Below are 21,874 nucleotides of genomic sequence, written 5' to 3'. Positions count from 1 at the left end.
TCAAATTATTTTAATATTCTCAAAATAATCTTTTATGCATTTGAAATTTGTATCAGTCCAAACCGTTGAACTTTGTATGTTTCCTTAATGTCTGGACTGCCATTTTAAAGCTATGTTTTACTGCATGGTTTAACTCTCTGACTCTTTCAAATATGTTGGAAACAAGGCAATTATTTGTAACAGTTCGGCTTTCACTGTTCAAAGACCATTTTTAAAATTTGTTATGAGGTGAGATTATTGCATATGTTTAGTAGGAACGTAAAAACTTTTAGCCACCATCAGTTTGATAATGTGTATCCAGAATCCTCAATTAAATGTTGTTGGTCCTAATTGTAGTTCGTATTTTGGAAATTAAATTAACAGTATTTTCCTAGAATGCTTTCAAAATTATTATCCGAATTGATTAAGTGTATCCTTGTTCTGAATTGTTACTATTGTAATGGGAGTAATTATAAATAGAAATCATTGAAAGCAACTAATATTAAATCAATCAGTGATCTTCCAAGTTTTATTGATAGATAGAAGGAATACTGCAAGGGAAAATGTGGATGGGTTAAGCAAAAATTTAAAAGTAGAAGAGGGAACACGGTTGGGTATGGGTGGAGGTATAGGATGATGAGAAAGGTTAATTGCAATGGAAGTGCCGATTGCTACTAAAAAATGAAAGCATTTGGTGGTTTCAAATGTCATGGTCTAGAGATTGAATTTTAGAAATTATACTGTAAAGTTACTGTAATGTTTTAGTAAGGTGAGGTGCCCCGTAAAAAGATAACTTTGGTGGTCGAGTGTGAGGGAGGATGGAAGGATGAAGTAGAGGTCTGAGCTTGTAGAATATTGAGCCCCCAGTTTATGGTTTTGAGACTTGAATCATTTTTCTTGTGTGGCATAGTTAGTTGTCCTTTCCTATGCAAGGAATACAAACATGGCTTTCGATCTGAGAGCCTGTTGCTTGCTGAGATTTTCCCAGTTGTTCTTCGGTGCTGAGCATTTTTTGGGGGTAGAGGTTTTTCTCTTCCCAAGATGAGCACTGCTGCTCTCTGAGGTGTAACAGCTGTGAAAGTGATGTCCAGAAGGACAGGGAGGGAAAGAGAGATTAGTATCCAAGCCCACAGAGAATAATTTATAATGATGCTTCGAAGTTAATAGCTCTTGTTTTGTTTTCTTTGTTTAAACTGGTAGACTGGTACTGAAGGCAGATCTAAAAGACGACTTCCAAAGAATGTTTTGAATAAGATAAAATGATTAATAAAGTGAAAAAGTAGTAACTAGTGATTGTTACATATGTAACCTGTAAACAAGTTTAACAATTGCAAATACTTGTGTTTGAAAATTGTTATGTGGTACTTTCAACCAAAATGGAAAAAAGTTTTTTGGTTAGAGCAAACTCTGCTTTCTGCTTTTAAATTTGATCACCTTTTAAGCCAGAGCTTTGAGACTTTTGGACACTGGAGCAAAAACCATGTGAAGGATCAGTAGATGGGAAATATATTGTAAAGGCTTGTTGCTGTATGGTAAAGACAACTATTTAGGTTGAACCATATAAAGTTACTGCTTTTGGAAGTTAGAAATAGTTGAATAGCTCAGCAGTACCTTGTGGTGGTGTTATTGAGAGCACTCATATTTTTCCTTTTCTAAACAAAAGTCCACAAATTGATACTTGATGTTACTGTAAGAAAACAGTAAAAAGGAGCAATAAAATAATATTCTCGTTTAATTTCTGAATAAGTAGATTAAATATTATCAAAAGTGTGTTTTTGTTTTGTTTTGTTTTGTTTTTGAGGTGGAGTTTCGCTCTTGTTGCTCAGGCACCTCCTGGATTCAAGTGCTTCTCCTGCCTCAGCCTCCCGAGTAGCTGGGATTCCAGGCATGCACCACCACACCTGGCTAATTTTGTATTTTTAGTAGAGACGGAGTTTCTCCGTGTTGGTCAGGCTGATCCCAAACTCCCGACCTCAGGTGATCTGCCAGCCTCGGCCTCACACAGTGCTGGGATTACAGGCGTGAGCCACAACACCTGGCCCAAAAGTCTTCTTCAACTTGCTTTTCTTCTTAGAGAAAAAATCCTTCTAAATTCCATATTTTAAGGTGTTTTATATTGAAATAAACATAAAGCAAAAATTTTAAAAAATTTGTATGGTAGACTGATATATCAAGTTCTCCATGATTGTTTAGTATGTTCTTAGGTGTGCTTTGTATATTCTTTACAAAGTTTTAGACTTTACAATGTAGTGGCGATGCTAAATCACATTTCTAAAAATGTGAACACCAGTCCCTCAGTAAAAATTGTAACTTCGTATTTACATTATGATTTATAGGGAAAAATCAGACTCAACTGATGACATTTTGACTTATGGCAGTTTTCCCAGTACTGCAACTTGCCGTAAATTTAAGAACTGCTTATGTAAGAGTTCTGAAGTTTGATCCTCTGACTACCTGCATCAGAGTCACACTGAGTGGGGCCTGGGAATCTGCATTTTACAAATGCCCCAGGTGATTCTTTTGGCTTAATAAAGTTTGAAAGCCACTGGTCTATATTAGTTGTAGGACAATTAGAACTTGACAAGAAAATTGACAACAGGTATTTAGCATATTCACAATATCGTGACAGAAAAATTATGCTGAGTATTCAAGATAAAGTAGAAAGCATGGAGTGTACACCTGCTGCAGTCTGGGCTATGAGAGCATATCCTAAAGAGGGGGCTGCCACCCAAAGTGTTTATTTGTGTTTGTGGGTCAGGTGGAATCATGAGGTAGCAGAAATAATGAGGCATTTTTATGTCTTAAAGGATGCCATGAGATACTTATTTGAAATTGCATCCAGAAATAGGATACGGAAGAGAGTTTGAGAATGTTATAGTTCTGTGAACTCAGCACAGGGTTCAGACAGAACCCAGAATCTCACCCATAACAAATGCTCATAGTAGCTTTAGATCTGGGCACTTGCCACTTATTCCGAAAGCTTTTTCTTGGTTCTGATCTCCAATTATACTAAAATATGACTATTTTTTGCAATAGATCCTAATTCAGAATCATCAAGTACAGTAATGTCTTCTCTGGGTTGTTTTGGGGATTTGTCATATTTGTCACCACAACCTACAAATGATATACTTATTGAGAATTAGTCATTCAATATCTAAGAAATACGATATAAATTACTCTTAGCTTATAACTATGTTTCTTGAAAGATCTAAAGTAATACTGAACAAACTGGAATCTTTATACTGCTGCTTTCCCTGCAGTAGAGCACTGAATTGGATTAGGAGATAGCAGAAAAGGAACATCGTGGCCAAGGAAGGATTTGTGCAGAGAGATTCAAAGGACTGGTTTGTGAAGACTTCCAAAAAGGAAAAATAAAATTTCCCCCTGGCCTGTCTTATTATCTAAAGACTGTCCAAAAACACGTTGTGAAAGTTTTTATGTTTTGATAAATACGTGGTTTAGTAATACTGTTTTTCTATAAGAACTTTTAACATTTGTTCTCTGCATATTGTTCAGTGTTGACTGTGGTATCTATCTCCAGAGGGAAAATCACTTAAATTGTTTTAAATGTTTTTTACTGTTGTCAATACTAGAAGATAGTATCTGTTGAAAGTTTCCTTCCTCCTCCAAAATTACATAAATTCTCAGATTCATTTTTTTTCACTTACAAAATATGTTGCTGTGGAGAAGGGATTTACATTGTGATATTCAGCCTCAAATATTTGATGGACTTCTCTGTTTTAAATAAGCCATCCTTCGGACTCATCAAAACTAAAGAAAAATATATTTATTGTGGGGTTTTTATTAACTATTGTAACTTTTTATTTTTTGCAATTTTATCACTAGAAAGTTCACCCTATGCAAATTTCTTTGGTCCTCACCATTCTGCCTGTTTATGAAGTAGACTTCCCTATTCAACAAATATTTCCTAGGGAATAAAATGATTTTTTTCTTTTTAGAAATGACTTGAAAATTGAGCATATTTGATATAGTACTGTAAGTAATGATTAACTTGATTCCAAAGTATTGTTCCTTTAATTAGTGTTTGCCCAAGGGCATTAATTTCATTGCCCTAATAACTTATCTAGCAACCATATGCAGATAAATACTTAGTGGTACATGCTAAGTTGCATAAAGTAGAACCTGATACAGTGTTAATTTTAGAGGCACTAAGGTGGTTTGGACCTTTTAATCTCTCCCCTACCTTTTGCGTCACCATCAACTTCTGTGGTTATTTGCAGTTGTGGTTTTTTTTTTTTTTCCTGAAGAAATAGTTTCTGGCAATTATTTTTGAACTTTCTGACACCTGTCTTTCTTACAAGAAAACCTCTTTTCTATAAGAAGATGTCATTTTATCTTGCTTCAGTTGTATATTTGCTTTAGGGAAAGAATTATTGATACTAGATTTAACTATTACATGTCTAAGAGCTCTATAACTTCTCCATTTATGTTGTACTTGACTGTTGGAAGCTGTGAAACAGTCACATCTTATAATTGAAAGACTAACTGGAATTGCAAAATCAAAATGTCCTTATTGCTAAAATGAGTAACTTTCTAGATAGTGATTCTGAATATTATTACTTTTAAAAAATTTATTTAAAAAATAACTGATGTTGCATACTGTCTCCATTTATAGGAAAGATGATATATAAAAGGAAATATATACAATCTGTATTAAGGGTTCTCTAGAGGGACAGAACTAATAGGATATGTGTATATATGAAAGGAAGTTCATCAAGGAGAATTGACTCACACAATCACACGGTAAAGTCCCACATAGGCCGTCTGCAAGTTGAGGGGCATGGAGGCCAGTGGTGGATCAGTCTGAGTCCCAAAACCTCAAAAGGAGGGAAGCCGACAGTGCAGCCTTCCATCTGTGGCCAAAGGCCCGAGAACCCCTGGTAAACCACTGGTGTAAGTCCAAGAGTCCAAAAGCTGAAGAACTTGGAATCTGATGTTCGAGGTCAGGAAGCATCCAGCACAAGAGAAAGATGAAGGCTGGAAGACTCAGCAAGTCTAGTCTTTCCTATGTTCTTCTGCCTGCTTTATCCTAGTTGTGCTGGCAGCTGATTAGATGATGCCCACCCAGATTGAGGGTGAGTCTGCCTCTCCCAGTCCACTGACTCAAATGTTCATCTCCTTTGGCAGTACTCTCACAATTTTATCACGGAACAAGTTTGTATCCTTCAATCCAGTCAAGTTGACACTCAGTATTAACCAGGATGATATATAAGAAGGATGATACCTGTAGGCTTCAAGAGTTTGGTTTATGAAGGTTCTCCTTATCTCTCTTGCACCCTAGCTCCCTCCATTTTTTCCCCCTAACTTTTTCAATGGGATTTTCTGTCTCCTTAGAAATAAAGGCCTTGTACCATACCATTTTTTTTTGAGATGGTGATTATTACTTCAAATGTTGTATTTGTTTGTAAGATCACAAGTCAGAACCATAGACAATTATTTTTTAATTTAGACAACGTGATCACAGTAGGCACAAACTAACCTTTATGTATAACATTAAAGCTCTGACCTGTACTGCCATGTAACGTATAGCTCTTTCTTTCATTTTTTTTGTTTTATTGTAGCAGTTTCACATTAGCCCTGTAATGGCTAATGAATATTACAGTGCAGTTTCTTTGTTGACTCAGATAAATGTAACTGGGCCGTTCTGTCCTGCGTACCTTATGCCCAGTGCCATTTATAAACAGACATTACCAGTGGATTCAATGGAGTCAGGTTAAAGTGGTTATCAGTAATGTGCTTCTAGGCATGAAGAACTGCACTGAAGAGAGCTCAGCGTCTGGTATGTCCACCTTCAGTCTGCCTTTCAGTTTTTATTAGTAGATGACCAGCTACAGAAGTGCAAGTAGGTATATAGTTTTGTTTTATAATCAAATGTAATATAGAATAACCTTGATTTTACACACATGGTTGTATCCATGACTAATTAACAATAAACAGCAAGCAGTTGTCATAAATGCTGATAATTACAATTCTGTTTCTTTCCCCAAATAAGTTTTTCTCCTCTTTTTGTAAGCTGAATTACCATTTTTTGCTGACGCAGGAAATTCATATTACACAGTCCTGCTAACACACCTATCAAAGGACAATGGCCCTTTAATAGTTGTCAAACAGAGAATTTGTTCAATGTTAATTAGCATTTTTTTGTTTGTTTTTTAGGACTAGCCAGCATAGCGAGAGTATAAGGAAACATGTAAATTGCTTTTGGCATTATTAATTTGTATAATTTTTTTGGAAAGCAATTTGGCAGTGATGAAAACCTTCTTTAAAATGCTTATATCCCCTTCAGCGTTTGAGGGAATCCATCCTAAGGAGAGAGAGAGAAAAAAAAAACACACTGTACATGGCAAAAGCCTATACATATAGATATTTGAGGTAAGATTCTTTTAAAATAGTGATCATTGGAAAAGTTCAAAGGTACAGCTATGACATGAATAATTTACTGGCTGAGTATTACGATGCTATTTAAATTATTTCAGAAAGTATTATTTATTTAAAATGTTCATAGTTACATGTATTTTTAAGGGCAAAATTAGGGCATGAAATTGTATGGCTAGTGTATAAGTACTAGGTCTAGCTCTTCAATGACAAAGATCCCCTGTGTCATTTTTTTCCCCATCCTGTTTACCTTTTCTAATATCTGGATCTGTAGGGCAGAGTTGGAGTCAAGGAAGCATTGGATGATGAGAACATGAGTATAATTTTGCTAGGTTTTTCTGACTTGAAGCTTAAATAGGACCTTAGATCAATCAGATGTTCATTTCAGATGCAGTATGTTGTGGTCATATTTAAGCTTTGCCTTTTTCACCAGTTTGTCTCATCTAGTCATCCTGTACCATAACCTTGGTGTTCAGGGTCCATTTCCTTATTCTTGTATTGCCTATTTGCAAGGTAGAGTTGGCAGGCTCTATACGACTAACTCTCCTTTGAGAACACAGTCCCTAACATTCTTACAGAAAGCACTTCCTGAAACAAACAATCTATAGAAAATGGCTGTTTTGTGATCTCATGCGTGCCACCCCACTCCCTACCAGCTGCCGTTGCTTGTCTCTGTCACTGAATGACTATATACTTCATGTGTTTCAGCCTTATTTCTTTCTGGAGTCTCTCTTTTACTCCCTAAATCTCAATACCCTAGTCAGTGTTTAGAGTACTTGATTACAGAGGCACTATCAGATTTGCTCTTACCCTTGGAAAGAAGGGATGCTATTTTAGATGGTCATGCCGGATTCTAACATTTAACAGATTTAGGTGGTCTCTTTTGCCTCCTATTATATAAATCAAAAGCTGTCCCTGGAAAAAGCCTTTTCTGCATGTATATTTACAGATAAATGGAAATAGCTTCTGGCACGAAACTAGTTCAAGTTTTAGATTTTTCCAAGGAAGACTTAAGTCATATGCTTTTTCTGGAGTCACAGATTTTTTTTGATGTGCCAAAATACGTTATAGTATAATTGCATTCTAATTTAAAAAATGTTTATTGAGTACTTGTTGACTCAGGTAATGTGCTAGTTTCCCAGAATTAAAGGATTACTAGACATAAACCCTTTTATCAGGATCCCAGTCTAGTAGTCACACAAAGGCAAACAACCATAGCCACAGAGGTGATAACCAGTGTGGTAAGTGCCACACGTAAAGAAATTTTAGGATCAGCATAGGAGAGACTGATTAGCCCTGGTATAGTGAAAGAGGATTTCACTTCCATTCGATAGGAGAAAGGGCAAAGGAGCATATAAGGCTCAGAGGCGTGATATATAACACAGTATATTCAAATTATATCTATTTGCCACCACTTGAATTTATGGTGTAATGGGAGTGAGACTGGGGGGTGTGTAGTATTGAGATGAGACTGGAGAAACAGAAGAGCCAGATTACAAAAACAACTGTGTGCCATAGTTAGGCGTTTGACCTTTATTATGAAGGCCAAGGGAATCATTGAAAATTCTCAAGCAAGAAGTGATATGACCAGTTTTTTGTTTTACAAGTAATAGTCTAGCTGTAGCTTGGCATATGTACTGAATTGAGGAGGAGAGGAAAGAAATGTATATAGCAAAGTGTAATGGGGACTAAACACAGATCTAGCAGAAAAGGTAAGGTGATGAGCATATACAGATGGTAGAGTGGTAGGATTTGGAGTAGGATGGTAGGATTTGGTAAATTGTCAAATGCCAGGGACCGAGAAAGAACAGGGAGTTAGGAATGACTATGACTTTCAGGTGTAGTGAAATGAGATCAGAGGTTTCTAAGGAAAAGTAGTTTTAGGGAGGGGAAGAAGAAAAGTAATTTCAAACATCATAATTTTAAACTGCTATGTAATGCCATGGCTAGAAATAAATAAAATATTCTAGTTGAAAATAACATTTAAGCAGAGCGTTTAAGTGTGGAACTTCTCTAGGGTAAACATTAATGAGAAGTGCCAAAACAATGCTAATGACTACTTCGGGGATGTTTTGTTGCTATTTGAGAGCCACCGTAAGTACATCTGCAGTACCTTGAGATGCATGTAAGCACCTGTGATAGTTTTTCTCCTGGTCTGACAGAACAAATTCAAGATATCTGCAACATTCCAGCCAGAAATTGGCACAGTTCCACCTGCAACTCTTAGGCTATTCTTGGACGTATTATTACTTTAAACTTAAACTCTATAAGCTAATTAAATAGAGTCTAAATTGAACAATTTTGACTATTTAAATTGCAGCCATGAATAAAGTGTACAGAAGTCATGTACTTCAAACAAATTTATAAGCATTACATAAGTCAAGACACTTTGAAAACCTTGGCAGTAAATATGGCAGTAAGATGGCTCATTGTTTCATGCACTGTGTAACCACTTTCCAGGACCCTGAGTTGAAAACAAAAGTCGTCTTTTACTTTCTGTCAGGAAACAGGAGCTCACTCTCTCCCTTAGCTTTATCCTTGACCATATTTTAACTGTTCAAGAGGAGTAGTAGAGTCTCTGAATGAATTTGAATCTGTACTTTCTCGTTTATTAGTTGTGTTTTTCCATTAGATTATAAAATAATAAACTTACATGTTTGTGCACAGTATCTAGCGTATGGTATAGGCCCTCCATAAATGATGTCTTCTGTCTCAAAGTTTTCTTAAATCTCTTAAGGTGCTTGGCTGTTTAGCTGTTTTTACTATGGATGATTTACTGTGAATTTATTCAGGGAGGGGGTATATAATTGAAAACAGGAATCTCCAACCTCACTGCTTAAGGATTTTACTGCTGTGTCTCTCATTGTTTCTCCCCATCCTCCCTCATCCTTATTCTGTTTTCTATCTTGGTGATCTGAAATCTACTCATATTCGGGTAGTTGTGGGTTTCTTGATAGGGACAAATCAAAACGGTGCTTCTCCACCCCCCGCCCCATTGGTATCTTTCTTAGCTATCTCGGTGAGTTCAGATTAAGGTGAAAATTATAAATGCATTTAATTATGATCTTGCCTATGGGCAAAATCAGGGGCTAAAATCAAGGTCTTAGAGGGAACATTTTTCCACTTACCTTTTCCACTGTGGGTTAGATGTTGTAAACATAATGGGTTAGGTGTTCCAAAGAGGGAAGGTGGGGGTTATAAGGAAAATCAACTTAGGTGTACTTTGACTATCAAATAACCAAATTTTCCTAGCCACATGCTGTTTGTGAGCCCACAGTATTTTATACTAGACTGTTTATCAGTACCACAAGGAATATAAGAGTGGAAGCAAAAAATCCAAAAAAGACATGTACTAAACACTGAAAAACTAGACAGTCTAGCCAACAGAGGTACTATATAGATTAAATCAGTTTAACCAAGACCCAAAATAAGCCCATATTTATTTCCTTTATTTAGTATAAGTGTTTATTAATATTCTGTATTACATGTACAATTTAATTGAATTGTTTAATATACTTTATAAAAATTACTACTTTAATGATAAATCGTGGTTATAATTTCACTAAATAACCATCCTTGGTTTATCAGCTTATTAGAATTTTACCTTTGAATTTTGACTAGATATGCACAAAAAGCAAGGCCAGCATAAAGAGATTTTTATTAAGTAAGTGCTTTGGTTTGAAGTATTTCAGGTTAAAACTAAGTAATTGCTAATGGAGACCTATAAACCAGATATTCATTTGCTAGCTGTTCATTTCTTAACTATTTCATATAGATGAGTTATTACTAAGTGGCAAAGAATTGGTATTTTTTAAAGCACTTAATTCATACATAAAATGGTATTTAACCATTATGATTTTTTACTATTTAAATTTATTTTTAATTAGTTTTTATTAGTTTTCCTAAGTAGTTTCAAAGAGCTCCAAAATACTGAATTTATCAGATGTTTGACAGTTTATATGTAGAAATTTAAATACTTCAGATTTTACCTGAGTGCTAGATTGCTTTAAAGACATTATTGAATTATAACTACATAGTAGTTAACAATTACATGAAGTAAATGAAGATCATTCAGAATGAATGAATTCCTATTTAAAGCATATTATGTGTACTATTTTTGAGAAATGCTGAATACTTGAACTGGGATGGAAGAAAATTTGAAATAAAGTTCCTTAATTCTAGATGTAAAAAATATTAAAATATACTACAGAAATATTAAATGTAACAATCTATCTTGGCCTGATTTATCTTAAGTGAAACAGTTGAATTACATGATTTCCAAAGACTTGTTTTACCTTTTAAGTTTGACGCTTTTTGTTAAGAAAAGTTGTGTACTATGACTACATTTTAGAAAATTTGAAGCTATATAATCAAGTATTTACTAGAAATTTTAAAGAGTGCATTAAGTAATTAAGAGAAAAAGAAAATATGTAAAGGCTGACATGTTTGCACGCGCGCGCGCGCACACACACACACACACACACACACACACACACACACGACCTTAGCATACTGGTCTGGGATTTTAAATGGGTAGAATGGGATTTCGTAAGATTATAGTGATCTTTTTTGTGTGTCATTTAGCATGTTGCCACTAGGAAAATAAATTCTCATGCCTTTTCTTTTGTTTTTAGGATTTTCTCATTCAGCATTTACCTTTGGTATAGAAAGCCATATCAGTCAGTCCAATATAAATGGTGCCCTCGTCCCACCTGCTGCATTGATTTCTATCATCCAGAAAGGTCTACAGTATGTAGAAGCAGAAGTTAGTATTAATGAGGTAAGGAAGACTTACTTCAAGTACTAATTTTTACTCTTAAATATGCCGTTAAGTCAGCTGTCTTGCTTGCTTATTCAGTATTCTGACTTTAGCTTCACAGGGGTAACAAAAGTGCAGACAGTTCATCCCTAATGTAGTAGTCAGGTTGCACCGGCAAGGTGTTGGCGCCTAGTAGTTTGTTTGCCTTCATCTGTTTTTATAAGTAAACACTAAGAAATAATTTTTATTAATAGCATTGTGCTGTGGAATGCTAAGATCATAATTATTGGCCTGAAAATTGTAAATTCTCACATTATTTGAATACACCCTAATTTAAACCAGTTTATAGTTGAAGCCAACTCTGGATGGTACTGCCGATCTAAGGACTACATGTGAGTAGTTTGTTTGGCTTAGGTGTCAGCATACTGTGGCCCATTAGCCAAATGCTGCTCTCTGTTTTAGTAAATAAAATTTGATTGGAACACAGCCACACTCATTTACATATTGTCTATGGCTACTTTTGGCAGAATAGTGGTTGTGACAGAGACCTTATGGCCTGCAAAGCCTAAATTAATATTTACTGTCTACTCTTTTACAGGAAAAAGTTGTAAACTATACCCCCGGTCTAGTTTAAAATGTTGTTTTTGGTTTTGGTTTTGTTTTGGGTGTGTGACGGAGTCTTGCTCTGTTGCCCAGGCTGGAGTGCAGTGGTGCGATCTCGGCTCCCTGCAGCCTCCGCCTCTTGGGTTCAAGCTATTCTCCTGCCTCAGCCTCCTGAGCAGCTGGGATTACAGGCACCCATCACCACGCCCAGCTAATTTTTGTATTTCTGTAGAGACGGGGTTTCCCCATGTTGTCCAGGCTGGTCTTGACTCCTGACCTCAGGTAATCTGCCCACCTCGGCCTCCCAAAATGCGGATTACAGACGTGATCCACCATGCCCAGCCTAGTTTAAAATTTTTGTGTATAGTGTGGAGCTTTTCCCATTACTTTTATTTCAGAGATTAACATGTTCCACTTTTGCGAGTATTTTTTAAACTGAAGTATCCATGATTTCTGTATCAATGATTATTACTAGAGTTAGAAATTACATAATATACTAAAATGGATTTTTTTGTTTCCTCAGCTCTTTGAGTGAAAATCCACTAACACAAAACTAAATTTTTTCTTACAACGTGTGTAAATTTGACACAGCGCTTATTCCACAGTGTATCTGTGTTGGGTTTAGTATCTTTATAAAATTATCTGTAAGTTAAAATACTTTCTCCCGTTCCTCAAATACTGTGTTACAATTGCAGTTCAGAAACACTGCAAAAACGTGCAGTGTTTTTGCAGCTCACATTACCCTACCATGACACTGTCGATTGTCACTGGTACGCGTTTACCAGTTTAAGTGAACGAGACTTCACAAATGCATGCTCCCAGCAAATTTGTACTCTTTGTGTTTCTGACTTGCTCTGTGTTTGTGTCTCTTCTTGTGCTTACTTGGAGAACTCTTTATTAGGAACTTCCTAATATCAATAAGTGGAGCTTTGGAAATTTCAACAACTCCCTAATATTCAAGAGCACTATAGCTCATGAAGTCTATTTCTGCTTTAATATTTGAATCAAATCACAAGAAACTTTTTAACTCAAAGTTTTTAGTTTTTTAAAAGAGGTATTTACTATAATGGGGCACCAGGCCTTTGATCATTCTATGACCTATTCCATATTGTTTGTTGCTTTGACTAACAGAATTTCAGAATCTAATTAATAAACCTTTTTATCAGCTCGGCCTGCATCTTTCAGCTCTATCTGTACAGCTCTATACTGTAATAATAGTGTGAACTAAATAAAAAGGAAAATTTAAGCAGTCATTTCCAGTTGCTGCTTGTAGTTTCTTTATTCCGTCGGGACTTCTTATATGAATTCAGAAAGTTCCTCAAAATGTTTTTCTAGGAATGAAGATTTTCATTTCATTTCTGATTTTGTATAAATACAAATAACTTTAAATATTGCCTTTGATTTTTCTTCTCTCACAATTTTCCAAATCCAGGATGGTACCTTGTTTGATGGTCGACCAATAGAGTCTCTGTCCCTGATAGATGCCGTAATGCCTGATGTAGTACAAACAAGACAACAAGCTTATAGAGATAAGCTTGCACAGCAACAGGCAGCAGCTGCTGCAGCTGCCGCAGCTGCAGCCAGCCAACAAGGATCTGCAAAAAATGGAGAAAACACAGCAAATGGGGAAGAGAATGGAGCACATACTATAGCAAGTGAGCTCAGACAAGAATTTTTTTTTTTTAATTACGTGGTTTATTTTTTAAACTTTTAATTCGGGGTACATGTGCAGATTTGTTAAATAGAGGAACTCATGTCACAGGGGTTTGTTGTACAGACTATTTCAAATCACCCATTGGGTACTAAGCCTAGTGCCCAATAGTTATTTTTTCTGATCCTTCTCTTCCACCCTCCATCCCCCAGGAAGGTCCCAGGAGATAAGAATTTTTAAAAATTTATTCTCAGAGGAAATATATTTGCTTTAACAGAATGTCCATCTTCTATGCCGAAATAATTTCATCTATTACTTGCACCAACTTGTTTTCTTAACTTGTATCACACAGTTCAGATTTTTATTCCTGAAGCTCCAAAAAGCTAGATTTACTTTTATTTTCTTTTTAAAATATCTAGAAGCCCTTTTCCCATCATTAAATGAATTTTTGTATCTACATTTGATTTCTAAATGAAATTGTAATACTAGTTATCAACAAATACCATAGCGCTCTGACATTGAGATAAAAGGCAAGTCATGTTATATGAATGATATCAGCAACCCCTACTGGCAGAAACTCAGAATAGTACTGGTAGACTTTATGTTTAGTTCAAACCATTTTATCGTTTTATCCATGTTTAGGTCTAATCATTTAAAGTCTGCATCCCACCCCCACCCCCATCCCTCTTAAAAAAAAAAGTATGGTCAATACTTAATTAAAGGTACCAATTTATTTTCTATGTGACTAAGACTGTGTAGTCATGTTCAGCTTAACTTGATAATGTTAACCCTGTATGTGATAAAGGAAGGTATTTGCTAGTTAAGAATTCACCCATCCGCCATATTGTAATACTGCCTAACTGGAATTGCTTACTTGTTTTTCACGATGCAGATAATCATACTGATATGATGGAAGTGGATGGGGATGTTGAAATCCCTCCTAATAAAGCAGTTGTGTTGCGGGGCCATGAATCTGAAGTTTTCATCTGTGCCTGGAACCCTGTTAGTGATCTCCTAGCATCAGGGTGTGTTTCTCAAAGTGATACTAAAATGGCTTTTACAAATATCTTACTGAGCATTTTATAAACATATGCATTATTCAGGTTTTCTGTTGTTGCTTATTTGTGGCCATTTTGTCTCTGTAAATGTTTTATTCCTTCATGAAGTAATTGTAGAATTTTTAATTAAACTTACTGTTTCGAGAACACTTGGGGGTCCCAATGTGTAGAATGGGAAAAATACTGGAAATGAAAATCTGTGATAGTTTAGTTTTTATTTGCCTTATTAATATTCAGATGTAAATATGTTGCCTTGATTCTGATAGTTGAGAATGTCATGAGGATTTAAAATACATTGCATAATTTTATAGGTCTGGAGACTCAACAGCAAGAATATGGAATCTTAGTGAGAACAGCACCAGTGGCTCTACACAGTTAGTACTTAGACATTGTATACGAGAAGGAGGGCAAGATGTTCCAAGCAACAAGGATGTCACATCTCTAGATTGGAATGTGAGTATCACTATATCCATGATGGATATAATTACTAGTATACCTAACCCTCAGAGCCTCAGACTCATGGCAGGGTTTGTCTATTTGTTCAGAATTTGGGGTTTTATTAACTAGTAACAACAAACTGGGAGTGGTCACCTGCCAGCCCTCTCCTCCACTGTGGTGTTAAAGACACAAACTTGCCTTAGACCAGGGTACAATGTCCAGCTCTTTAGTGTATCCTGCAGCATCTCCTTGGTTAAATTGTTACTGTTTACTCTGTACTTCGTTTTCCTTAAATGTCAAGTAGATCTGTGAAAATGGTACCTAAATATTTGAGATAATAGGCAAAAATTCTTACCATAATAACAAACAACATACTAAATCCGTAACAACCGAGTTCTTAGTTGGGGGATAAAAGAATTCTATGTAGCAGAAAACATGTTCTTGTTTTTCTCTTTGTTCTGTGAACTGTTACAACTTTATTACCAATTTCCTTTTAGGGATCATTAGTCTAGATAATGTCTAAATTTTATTCCCACTGTAGGAATCTTCTAATTCTCTGTTTCTATGTATGATTCAACATCTTTCAGGACAACTTGACTACTCTGACTTACAAAAAACTTTCACTTCATTGTTGATAAATTGTCATCGTTTAGTTGTAAATAATATCTCTTACCTCACCCTGCTAGCCCCCGCCACGCCCCCAAACCTCTTAGATATATTTCAGCATTGCAAAGAATATCTCACGATAGTAGTTCTTCTTCAGCAAATGAATGTTCTTTTCTCTTCTATTTAACAACTTTTGTGGGCTTTCTAAAGGATCTTCTAATTCTTTTCCCAAGGAATGAGATCTATCTTTAAAATCATTATTCCCACTAAAGTTCTCAGTTTCTGTGACATGTTTTTTCAGAAATCATAACTGGGTATTTTTAGCATTTTCTTCCAAAATTGCCAGCAGCATGTTTACTCTTCCCCTCCGTATGACAATTCTAAAAATTCTAAAGGGGTTTAGCACATTGTAGTATTATTTACTTGTAGGATCAAGATAGAATTATTTTCTTAATATAGGCCCTTATTGTATCTTAGTTCAGACATCTTATAGCTTTCTTATGCTACCTGGCCCACTGGTCATGTTAATTTAATGAAATTTACAGTTTACACTGAAAAGGATGGTTAATGAATGAATATTGGTTTGTTCAGCTTGGTAGTTCTGAACTGCATTTTATAGTTTTGAAAAGTGTGGGCTTTTTGAAAATGTGTTAATCACGGTGAGCTTGGAAAACATCATCCTCGATTAATGATTCTTTTTCATGGCTAAAGCAAGAGAGCCTGTGAGATTTCTCATCTTTAAAGTATTCTTTTCCTAGTTGAGCAGTTCATGAACTAAAACATTTAGGGACTGATAGTTTAGAGGAAACTTAACATTGTGTAGAATCTGGAAATAAGCTTTTACTGTTGACTTCAACATGGCTCCCCTTCTTCTTCAGATAGAGCCCTAAGGGATTGCCATGTCTTAGCAGAACTGAGTCTGCAGTTCCCAGAACCAGCATTTGTTTTTGTTTGTCACTTAGCCATACTCCTAAAATGGCTTGAGAGATGTGAAATAGGTGATCTTGTTTTGAATGCCCTTACCAAAACCCATCAAGAATATGTCAAGTAATGCAGGATTTCATTCTCCAGTAATGTTTAGTCATTCTAGCAATAGTCTGTTTACTATAATCTGTAACTTTTGCGTTTGCATAGAGTTAGTTAGATCTGTCCTGTTATTACACCATTCATCCAGGCAAGGCGCATAGCAAGGGAATATAAGTTGAGAGAAATTTATATGGACTTTTCCTCCGGTAAAGTAGGCAGTTATACTTACTTCATTAACTATAAAGTCAGCCTGCGCTCTTTTCTGGCTCTTTTGCTTGTGTTGCTCTTTTTATTGGCAAATATTTCGTAGTGGGAAGGGATTAATAATAGAAAGGAACATTCAAATGTTTAAGAATCTGATCATTTGAAACAATGATATTGTTTGGATCATACACACACACTTTGTTTTAGACAGTAAAGGATTTAGAGGAATGGCCATATAAAACCTTCTAATCACATTTTAAAGTTTTCCTTTTTTTACTTCTAATAAATCATTCTAAGATTATGAATTTGATGTTCGCCCCAATCCACCACCCTACCTTCATTCTTAGTTGTGTGAGTCTGTGAGACTACTTTGGGCATGCATGAGGCGGGATGATGTAGATCCTGGTCCAGAGCTATTACTGTCAGTTGTTGAGCTTTGGATATAAGGCCCCCGTACAACACTAGCTTCACAACAGTGAAAGGGTTTCATAGGCCTTTAGTGGCACTCACAAGTAGGCAAAACTGGCAAGTTTTGAAGCAGAGAATGTCTTCATTCTCTTCTGTACCTGGGATTTAAACATGAGATACTTCAACAATTAAATTATAAACCGTATCTAGATTATATAATTAAAGAAATGTTTTTCTCTGGCAGAGTGAAGGTACACTTCTAGCAACTGGTTCCTATGATGGGTTTGCCAGAATATGGACTAAAGATGGTAAATGAAGCATTTTCCTTTTTATTTTGTTGTTGATCTGAAGTTAGAAAATTTAAAGTAATGTTACTGTTTTTCTTTTGAATTTTAGGTAACCTTGCTAGCACCTTAGGGCAGCATAAAGGCCCTATATTTGCATTAAAATGGAATAAGAAAGGAAATTTCATCCTAAGTGCTGGAGTAGACAAGGTAAAAGCTCATTAAGTTCTGTAAAGGTGAATGTATTACAGGGTTTAATTGAAAGCAGTGTTTTGTCTTAGCTGCCAATCACATAAACATTCCTATTTGGGAAATTCAAATATGAATTTATGATAGAAATACTTTCTTAGGTCTATCAGCTCTTTCCTGAATCTACTTATCAAAATGTTTTTATCCTTTTATCTGTGTGAACACTTTTAATTTTAGCTGGAATTTGAGCCATAACCAATGTCATACCTCCTGCACTTTTTGCTTCCCTTCTGCGGTTTCTAGTTAGTCTCACCAGTGAACATGGCTCTGGAGTGAATCCATGGGAAATTCTAGAGCTGGTCTGTTAGCCAACTCCTGGTACTTAAGTGAAGCTAATATGAAATGCAGGATCTGTCTAGTCTTCATCTAACTTGGCTGGTGAATATAGATGAATTGGAAATACGACCTTCTTCCTCCTAAATAAGGGTTTAAGATTATCTTAATCCAGGAAGGGACATGATAATAATTGAGTGTAGTGTCAAAACAGGGAAGTGAAGAGAAACTGGTTCACTCCTTATATTCAGAGAGCAATAAAAAAAGTGGCAAAAGGGGAAGAAAAGTGAAGTAGGCTGGGAAGGAGAGAGATTGAGTCCTGTTGATAGTCACTGCCACTATACAATACTTGAGGTTCTTGCTTTAAGTATTGCCAAAATTCAAAGCTGCCTTTTTGTGTAAATATGAGCCTTTAAAATCTTTCAATATTGAGAACTGATTGCATTGTTAACCAAAAACTTGCTCTCTTAGTAAACATCTATACGAATCTTACTTTAATGTACTATTGCAATGGAGTTTTTAAAGCAAAATCTAATACAATGCCTCATGCTTTGTAGATTGCCAATAATTGTTATTTGAAGTAAGTTGACCGAGCAGAATCAACAGGGAAAAACCAAACTACTTAATAGTCGTTTGCTCCGAAAGTGGAGTATAGCCTTGTGGTACTATTTGGGATAAAGTGTTTAAAATTAAATCCACTCTGACATTGCATATTGCTTTAATACAGTTAGGCATATAATTTACGCATCTATGATAAACTTCTTTGCATGAGTTTATTTTTCTTTTCCTTTTACTCTCAGACTACAATCATTTGGGATGCACATACTGGTGAAGCCAAGCAACAGTTTCCTTTTCATTCAGGTAAATTTCTTATAATTTACGTGAAAGCTGGAGCTTGCTTCTGTTTTTCTAACAAAACTTCTAACAGCATATAATTTATTTTAAATGTTGAAATATCAAGTATCAGTCTTGTTACTAGTCCTTTCGAGAGTTGATGTTCCATGACTTTCAGACTCTTAATTGTCAGAGGATCATCAAACGTTTCTGTGAAATGCACCATAAATAAAGCATTTGCAGCCTGGTGCAATTAGGGGTGGCATTATTTAATGGAAAGAACATAGATTTTTGAATCAGAAAATCTAAGTTTGAATGTCAGTTCCACTCCACTTAAGAAGCATTAAGACTGAGAGTCACTTAACCTTTCTGAGCCTCCTTTTCACTATCTGTGAATGAGGGATAATAATAATAATAATAATGCCTATTTGTTATGGGGATAAGACTAAATGATATACATGAAAATACTGCATAGACTCCTGTAGGTTTAGGTATTGTCATTTTCTCATTTTGGATCGAGGTACCTGAGCATCTGTCTACCTGAAGTGAACAATAGACTTTCCCAATGTTATTGGAATGTTGGTGGCTTAGATGGATTTCTCTTTTAAGAAATACTCACGCCTGTAATCCCAGCACTTTGGGAGGCCGAGGTGGGCGGATCACAAGGTCAGGAGATCGAGACCATGGTGAAACCCCGTCTCTACTAAAAATAGAAAAAATTAGCCGGGCGCAGGGGCGGGCGCCTGTAGTCCCAGCTACTCGGGAGGCTGAGGCAGGAGAATGGCGTGAACCCGGGAGGCGGAGCTTGCAGTGAGCCGAGATCGCGCCACTGCACTCCAGCCTGGGCGACAGAGCGAGACTCCGTCTCAAAAAAAAAAAAAAAAAAAAAAAAAAGAAATACTCAGTCTGGTACTTTTATCTGATTAATCCGACCTCGAAAATAGTGCTCCGTCCTGCATGATATACAGCCACACACCCAGACATTCAGCTTGAGTAGAGAGCCAGGCATATTTTTGTGCCTGCGCTCCATTTCAGTCTAGAACCTTTGCACCACTTTTCAGTGAGTTTCCTGACTGCAGGAACTAAATGATGTTAAACTGGAACAAGATACCCAGTGGTTTTAGTATTACCTGATTTAGCTGTCTCTCTGATTTTGTTGTGCTGGAAAAAATTTTAATTTGGAGACTGACTAAAATAATAACCCTGGTTCTTCTCAAATCTTTGATGACATCCTTTTACAAACAGCCAGTGGCACAGCATCAACTTTAAACTGGAAATTTGCAACTTCAGGCATTTTGCTTTTTTTCATTCTTTGTTTAGTGTGCCTAAACAAGCAAAATAAGGTGCAAAATGATTTTTCTGTAGTATCTGAATAAGTTTGCAAACATCGTTAAACAATTCCACTTGATGAACGCTCACCACTCAAATAAGCATTTACACACATTTTTGTTCACCTGTTGTACTTCCTTTTCACCTTTGCTTCTAGTTTTCAGAATTCTGTCAGGCTTCTGGCTGTTAATCATAAAAATTTCTCATACATCCTAGGAGTAATGTAAAGTTGAAGTATGTTTATGGTACTGTTGCTGGGTACCATATGATTAGTACCAACTTTGTGTTGGAGATGATGCTCTTTCTGTCCCCTTTAGTCCTGACTACAACCTGATGAGGTACATAGTATGAAAGTATTTTTATGAATAAATAAGCTTCAGTTTACCCATCGTATTCTTTCTTACCATACTTTTGTTTTTAAAAACAGTTTTATTGAGGCACAGTTGACATAAAATGAACTGTATATATTTTACTTGAACAATTTGATGTATTTTGACCTATGTATACACCATTGAAACTATTACCACACTCAGGATGATGAATATATCTGTTAACCTTCAGACATTTCTTGTTGTCCCTTAGTAATACCTCTCTCCCATCCCCAGAGATTAGATTACATTATATGATTGGAATCATAAAGTACATACTCTTTTTTGGTCTGTCTTCATTCATTCTGCATAATTTTTAATTCCTGCAATATACAAAATATATCTTATTCAACTGTTTATATTATCAGTAAGGCATCTAATCAACAGCTGGCTATTAGTTGGTAAGATTTTGGGGATTCAAAAAGCTATATGCAGATTTCCAACTGCACAGGGGGCTGGTGCTCCTAACCCTCACATTATTCAAAGATTAATTGTATCATATGTTCAAAAAGCTAAGTAGAGACAGAGAAGATGTCATTAAACTTCTAGAGGCAAAAACAACATGTGAGATGAAAAATGCCCCGATAGGATAAACCACAGATTTGATGCTGCAGAAGAAATGATTTACGACCTTGGAGGCTGCATAGAATCTATCCAAAAACAGAGAACATAGACTGGAAAAGAGGGTGGGGACAGAGCATCAATGAGTTGTGATACAACTTTGGACAGACTAATACCTAAGTAGTCAGAATCTTAGGTAAAAAGGTAGGGAAGAGGGGCAGAAAATAAAATGAAGTATTTAGCCCATTTAAAATATCACCTCAAGGTAGATGGTGACCAGTTAAAGGTGTGCACTGTAAATCCTGAAACCACCACTAAAAATAAAGAATTACAGGTAAGAACCCACCAAAGGAGAAGAAAATGTCATCATAAAAAATATCCAATTAATCCAGATGGAGGTAGAAATACAAAAAGAGGAAGAACGGAAGAGATAAACAGAAATACAGTAAATTTAAATGTAACCTTATGACAAAGCAAATTAAGTGTAAATGGCCTAAATATTAAAAGGCAGAGATTGTGAGATTAAATCAACAAGCAAGACTCAACTATATGCTGCCTATGTAAAACAGACTTCAAATAGAAAAACATCAATAGACTGAAAATAAAATGATGTGAAAATGTATACCATGCCATCACTAATCAAGAGACAGCTGAAATGGCTACGTTAATAGACAAACTAGATTTCAAAGCTCAGAAGAATTACAGGGAAGAAGGAGGTTATTAATACAATGTTAAACAGTCAATTCAAAACATTTTAAAATGACAATGCATTTAATAACACTTTCAAAATGTATGAAGCAAAAAATGATGGAGCTTCAAAGGAAATAGAAATTATGGGGCTTCCAATT

At 35.8% G+C, this 21,874-nt stretch overlaps 1 protein-coding gene across 9 annotated transcripts in view; it reads left to right on the top strand.

The window, feature by feature from the left end:
• The window catches only part of TBL1XR1 (TBL1X/Y related 1), a 183,952-nt gene that overhangs the window by 139,046 nt on the left and 23,032 nt on the right, over positions 1-21,874 (top strand). For 8 of the 9 annotated variants that reach the window (XM_050778298.1, XM_050778295.1, XM_050778293.1 and 5 more), the window contains 7 exons: positions 11,010-11,155; positions 13,170-13,392; positions 14,281-14,413; positions 14,758-14,899; positions 17,373-17,436; positions 17,525-17,622; positions 18,735-18,795. In XM_050778298.1, coding sequence (XP_050634255.1) covers positions 13,227-13,392; positions 14,281-14,413; positions 14,758-14,899; positions 17,373-17,436; positions 17,525-17,622; positions 18,735-18,795 — 664 coding nt within the window. In that variant the 5' untranslated portion in view covers positions 11,010-11,155; positions 13,170-13,226. Of the gene's footprint in view, positions 1-11; positions 6,373-11,009; positions 11,156-13,169; positions 13,393-14,280; positions 14,414-14,757; positions 14,900-17,372; positions 17,437-17,524; positions 17,623-18,734; positions 18,796-21,874 lie in introns of those variants that run through there. The other variant, XM_050778299.1, reaches the window with a different exon arrangement.

This window comes from Macaca thibetana, chromosome 2 (assembly GCF_024542745.1).
Source record: "Macaca thibetana thibetana isolate TM-01 chromosome 2, ASM2454274v1, whole genome shotgun sequence".
Classification (NCBI taxonomy): Eukaryota; Metazoa; Chordata; class Mammalia; order Primates; family Cercopithecidae; genus Macaca; species Macaca thibetana.
The sequence above is the reverse complement of the archived record's forward strand: the minus strand, read 5'-3'. Positions and strand labels throughout refer to the sequence as shown.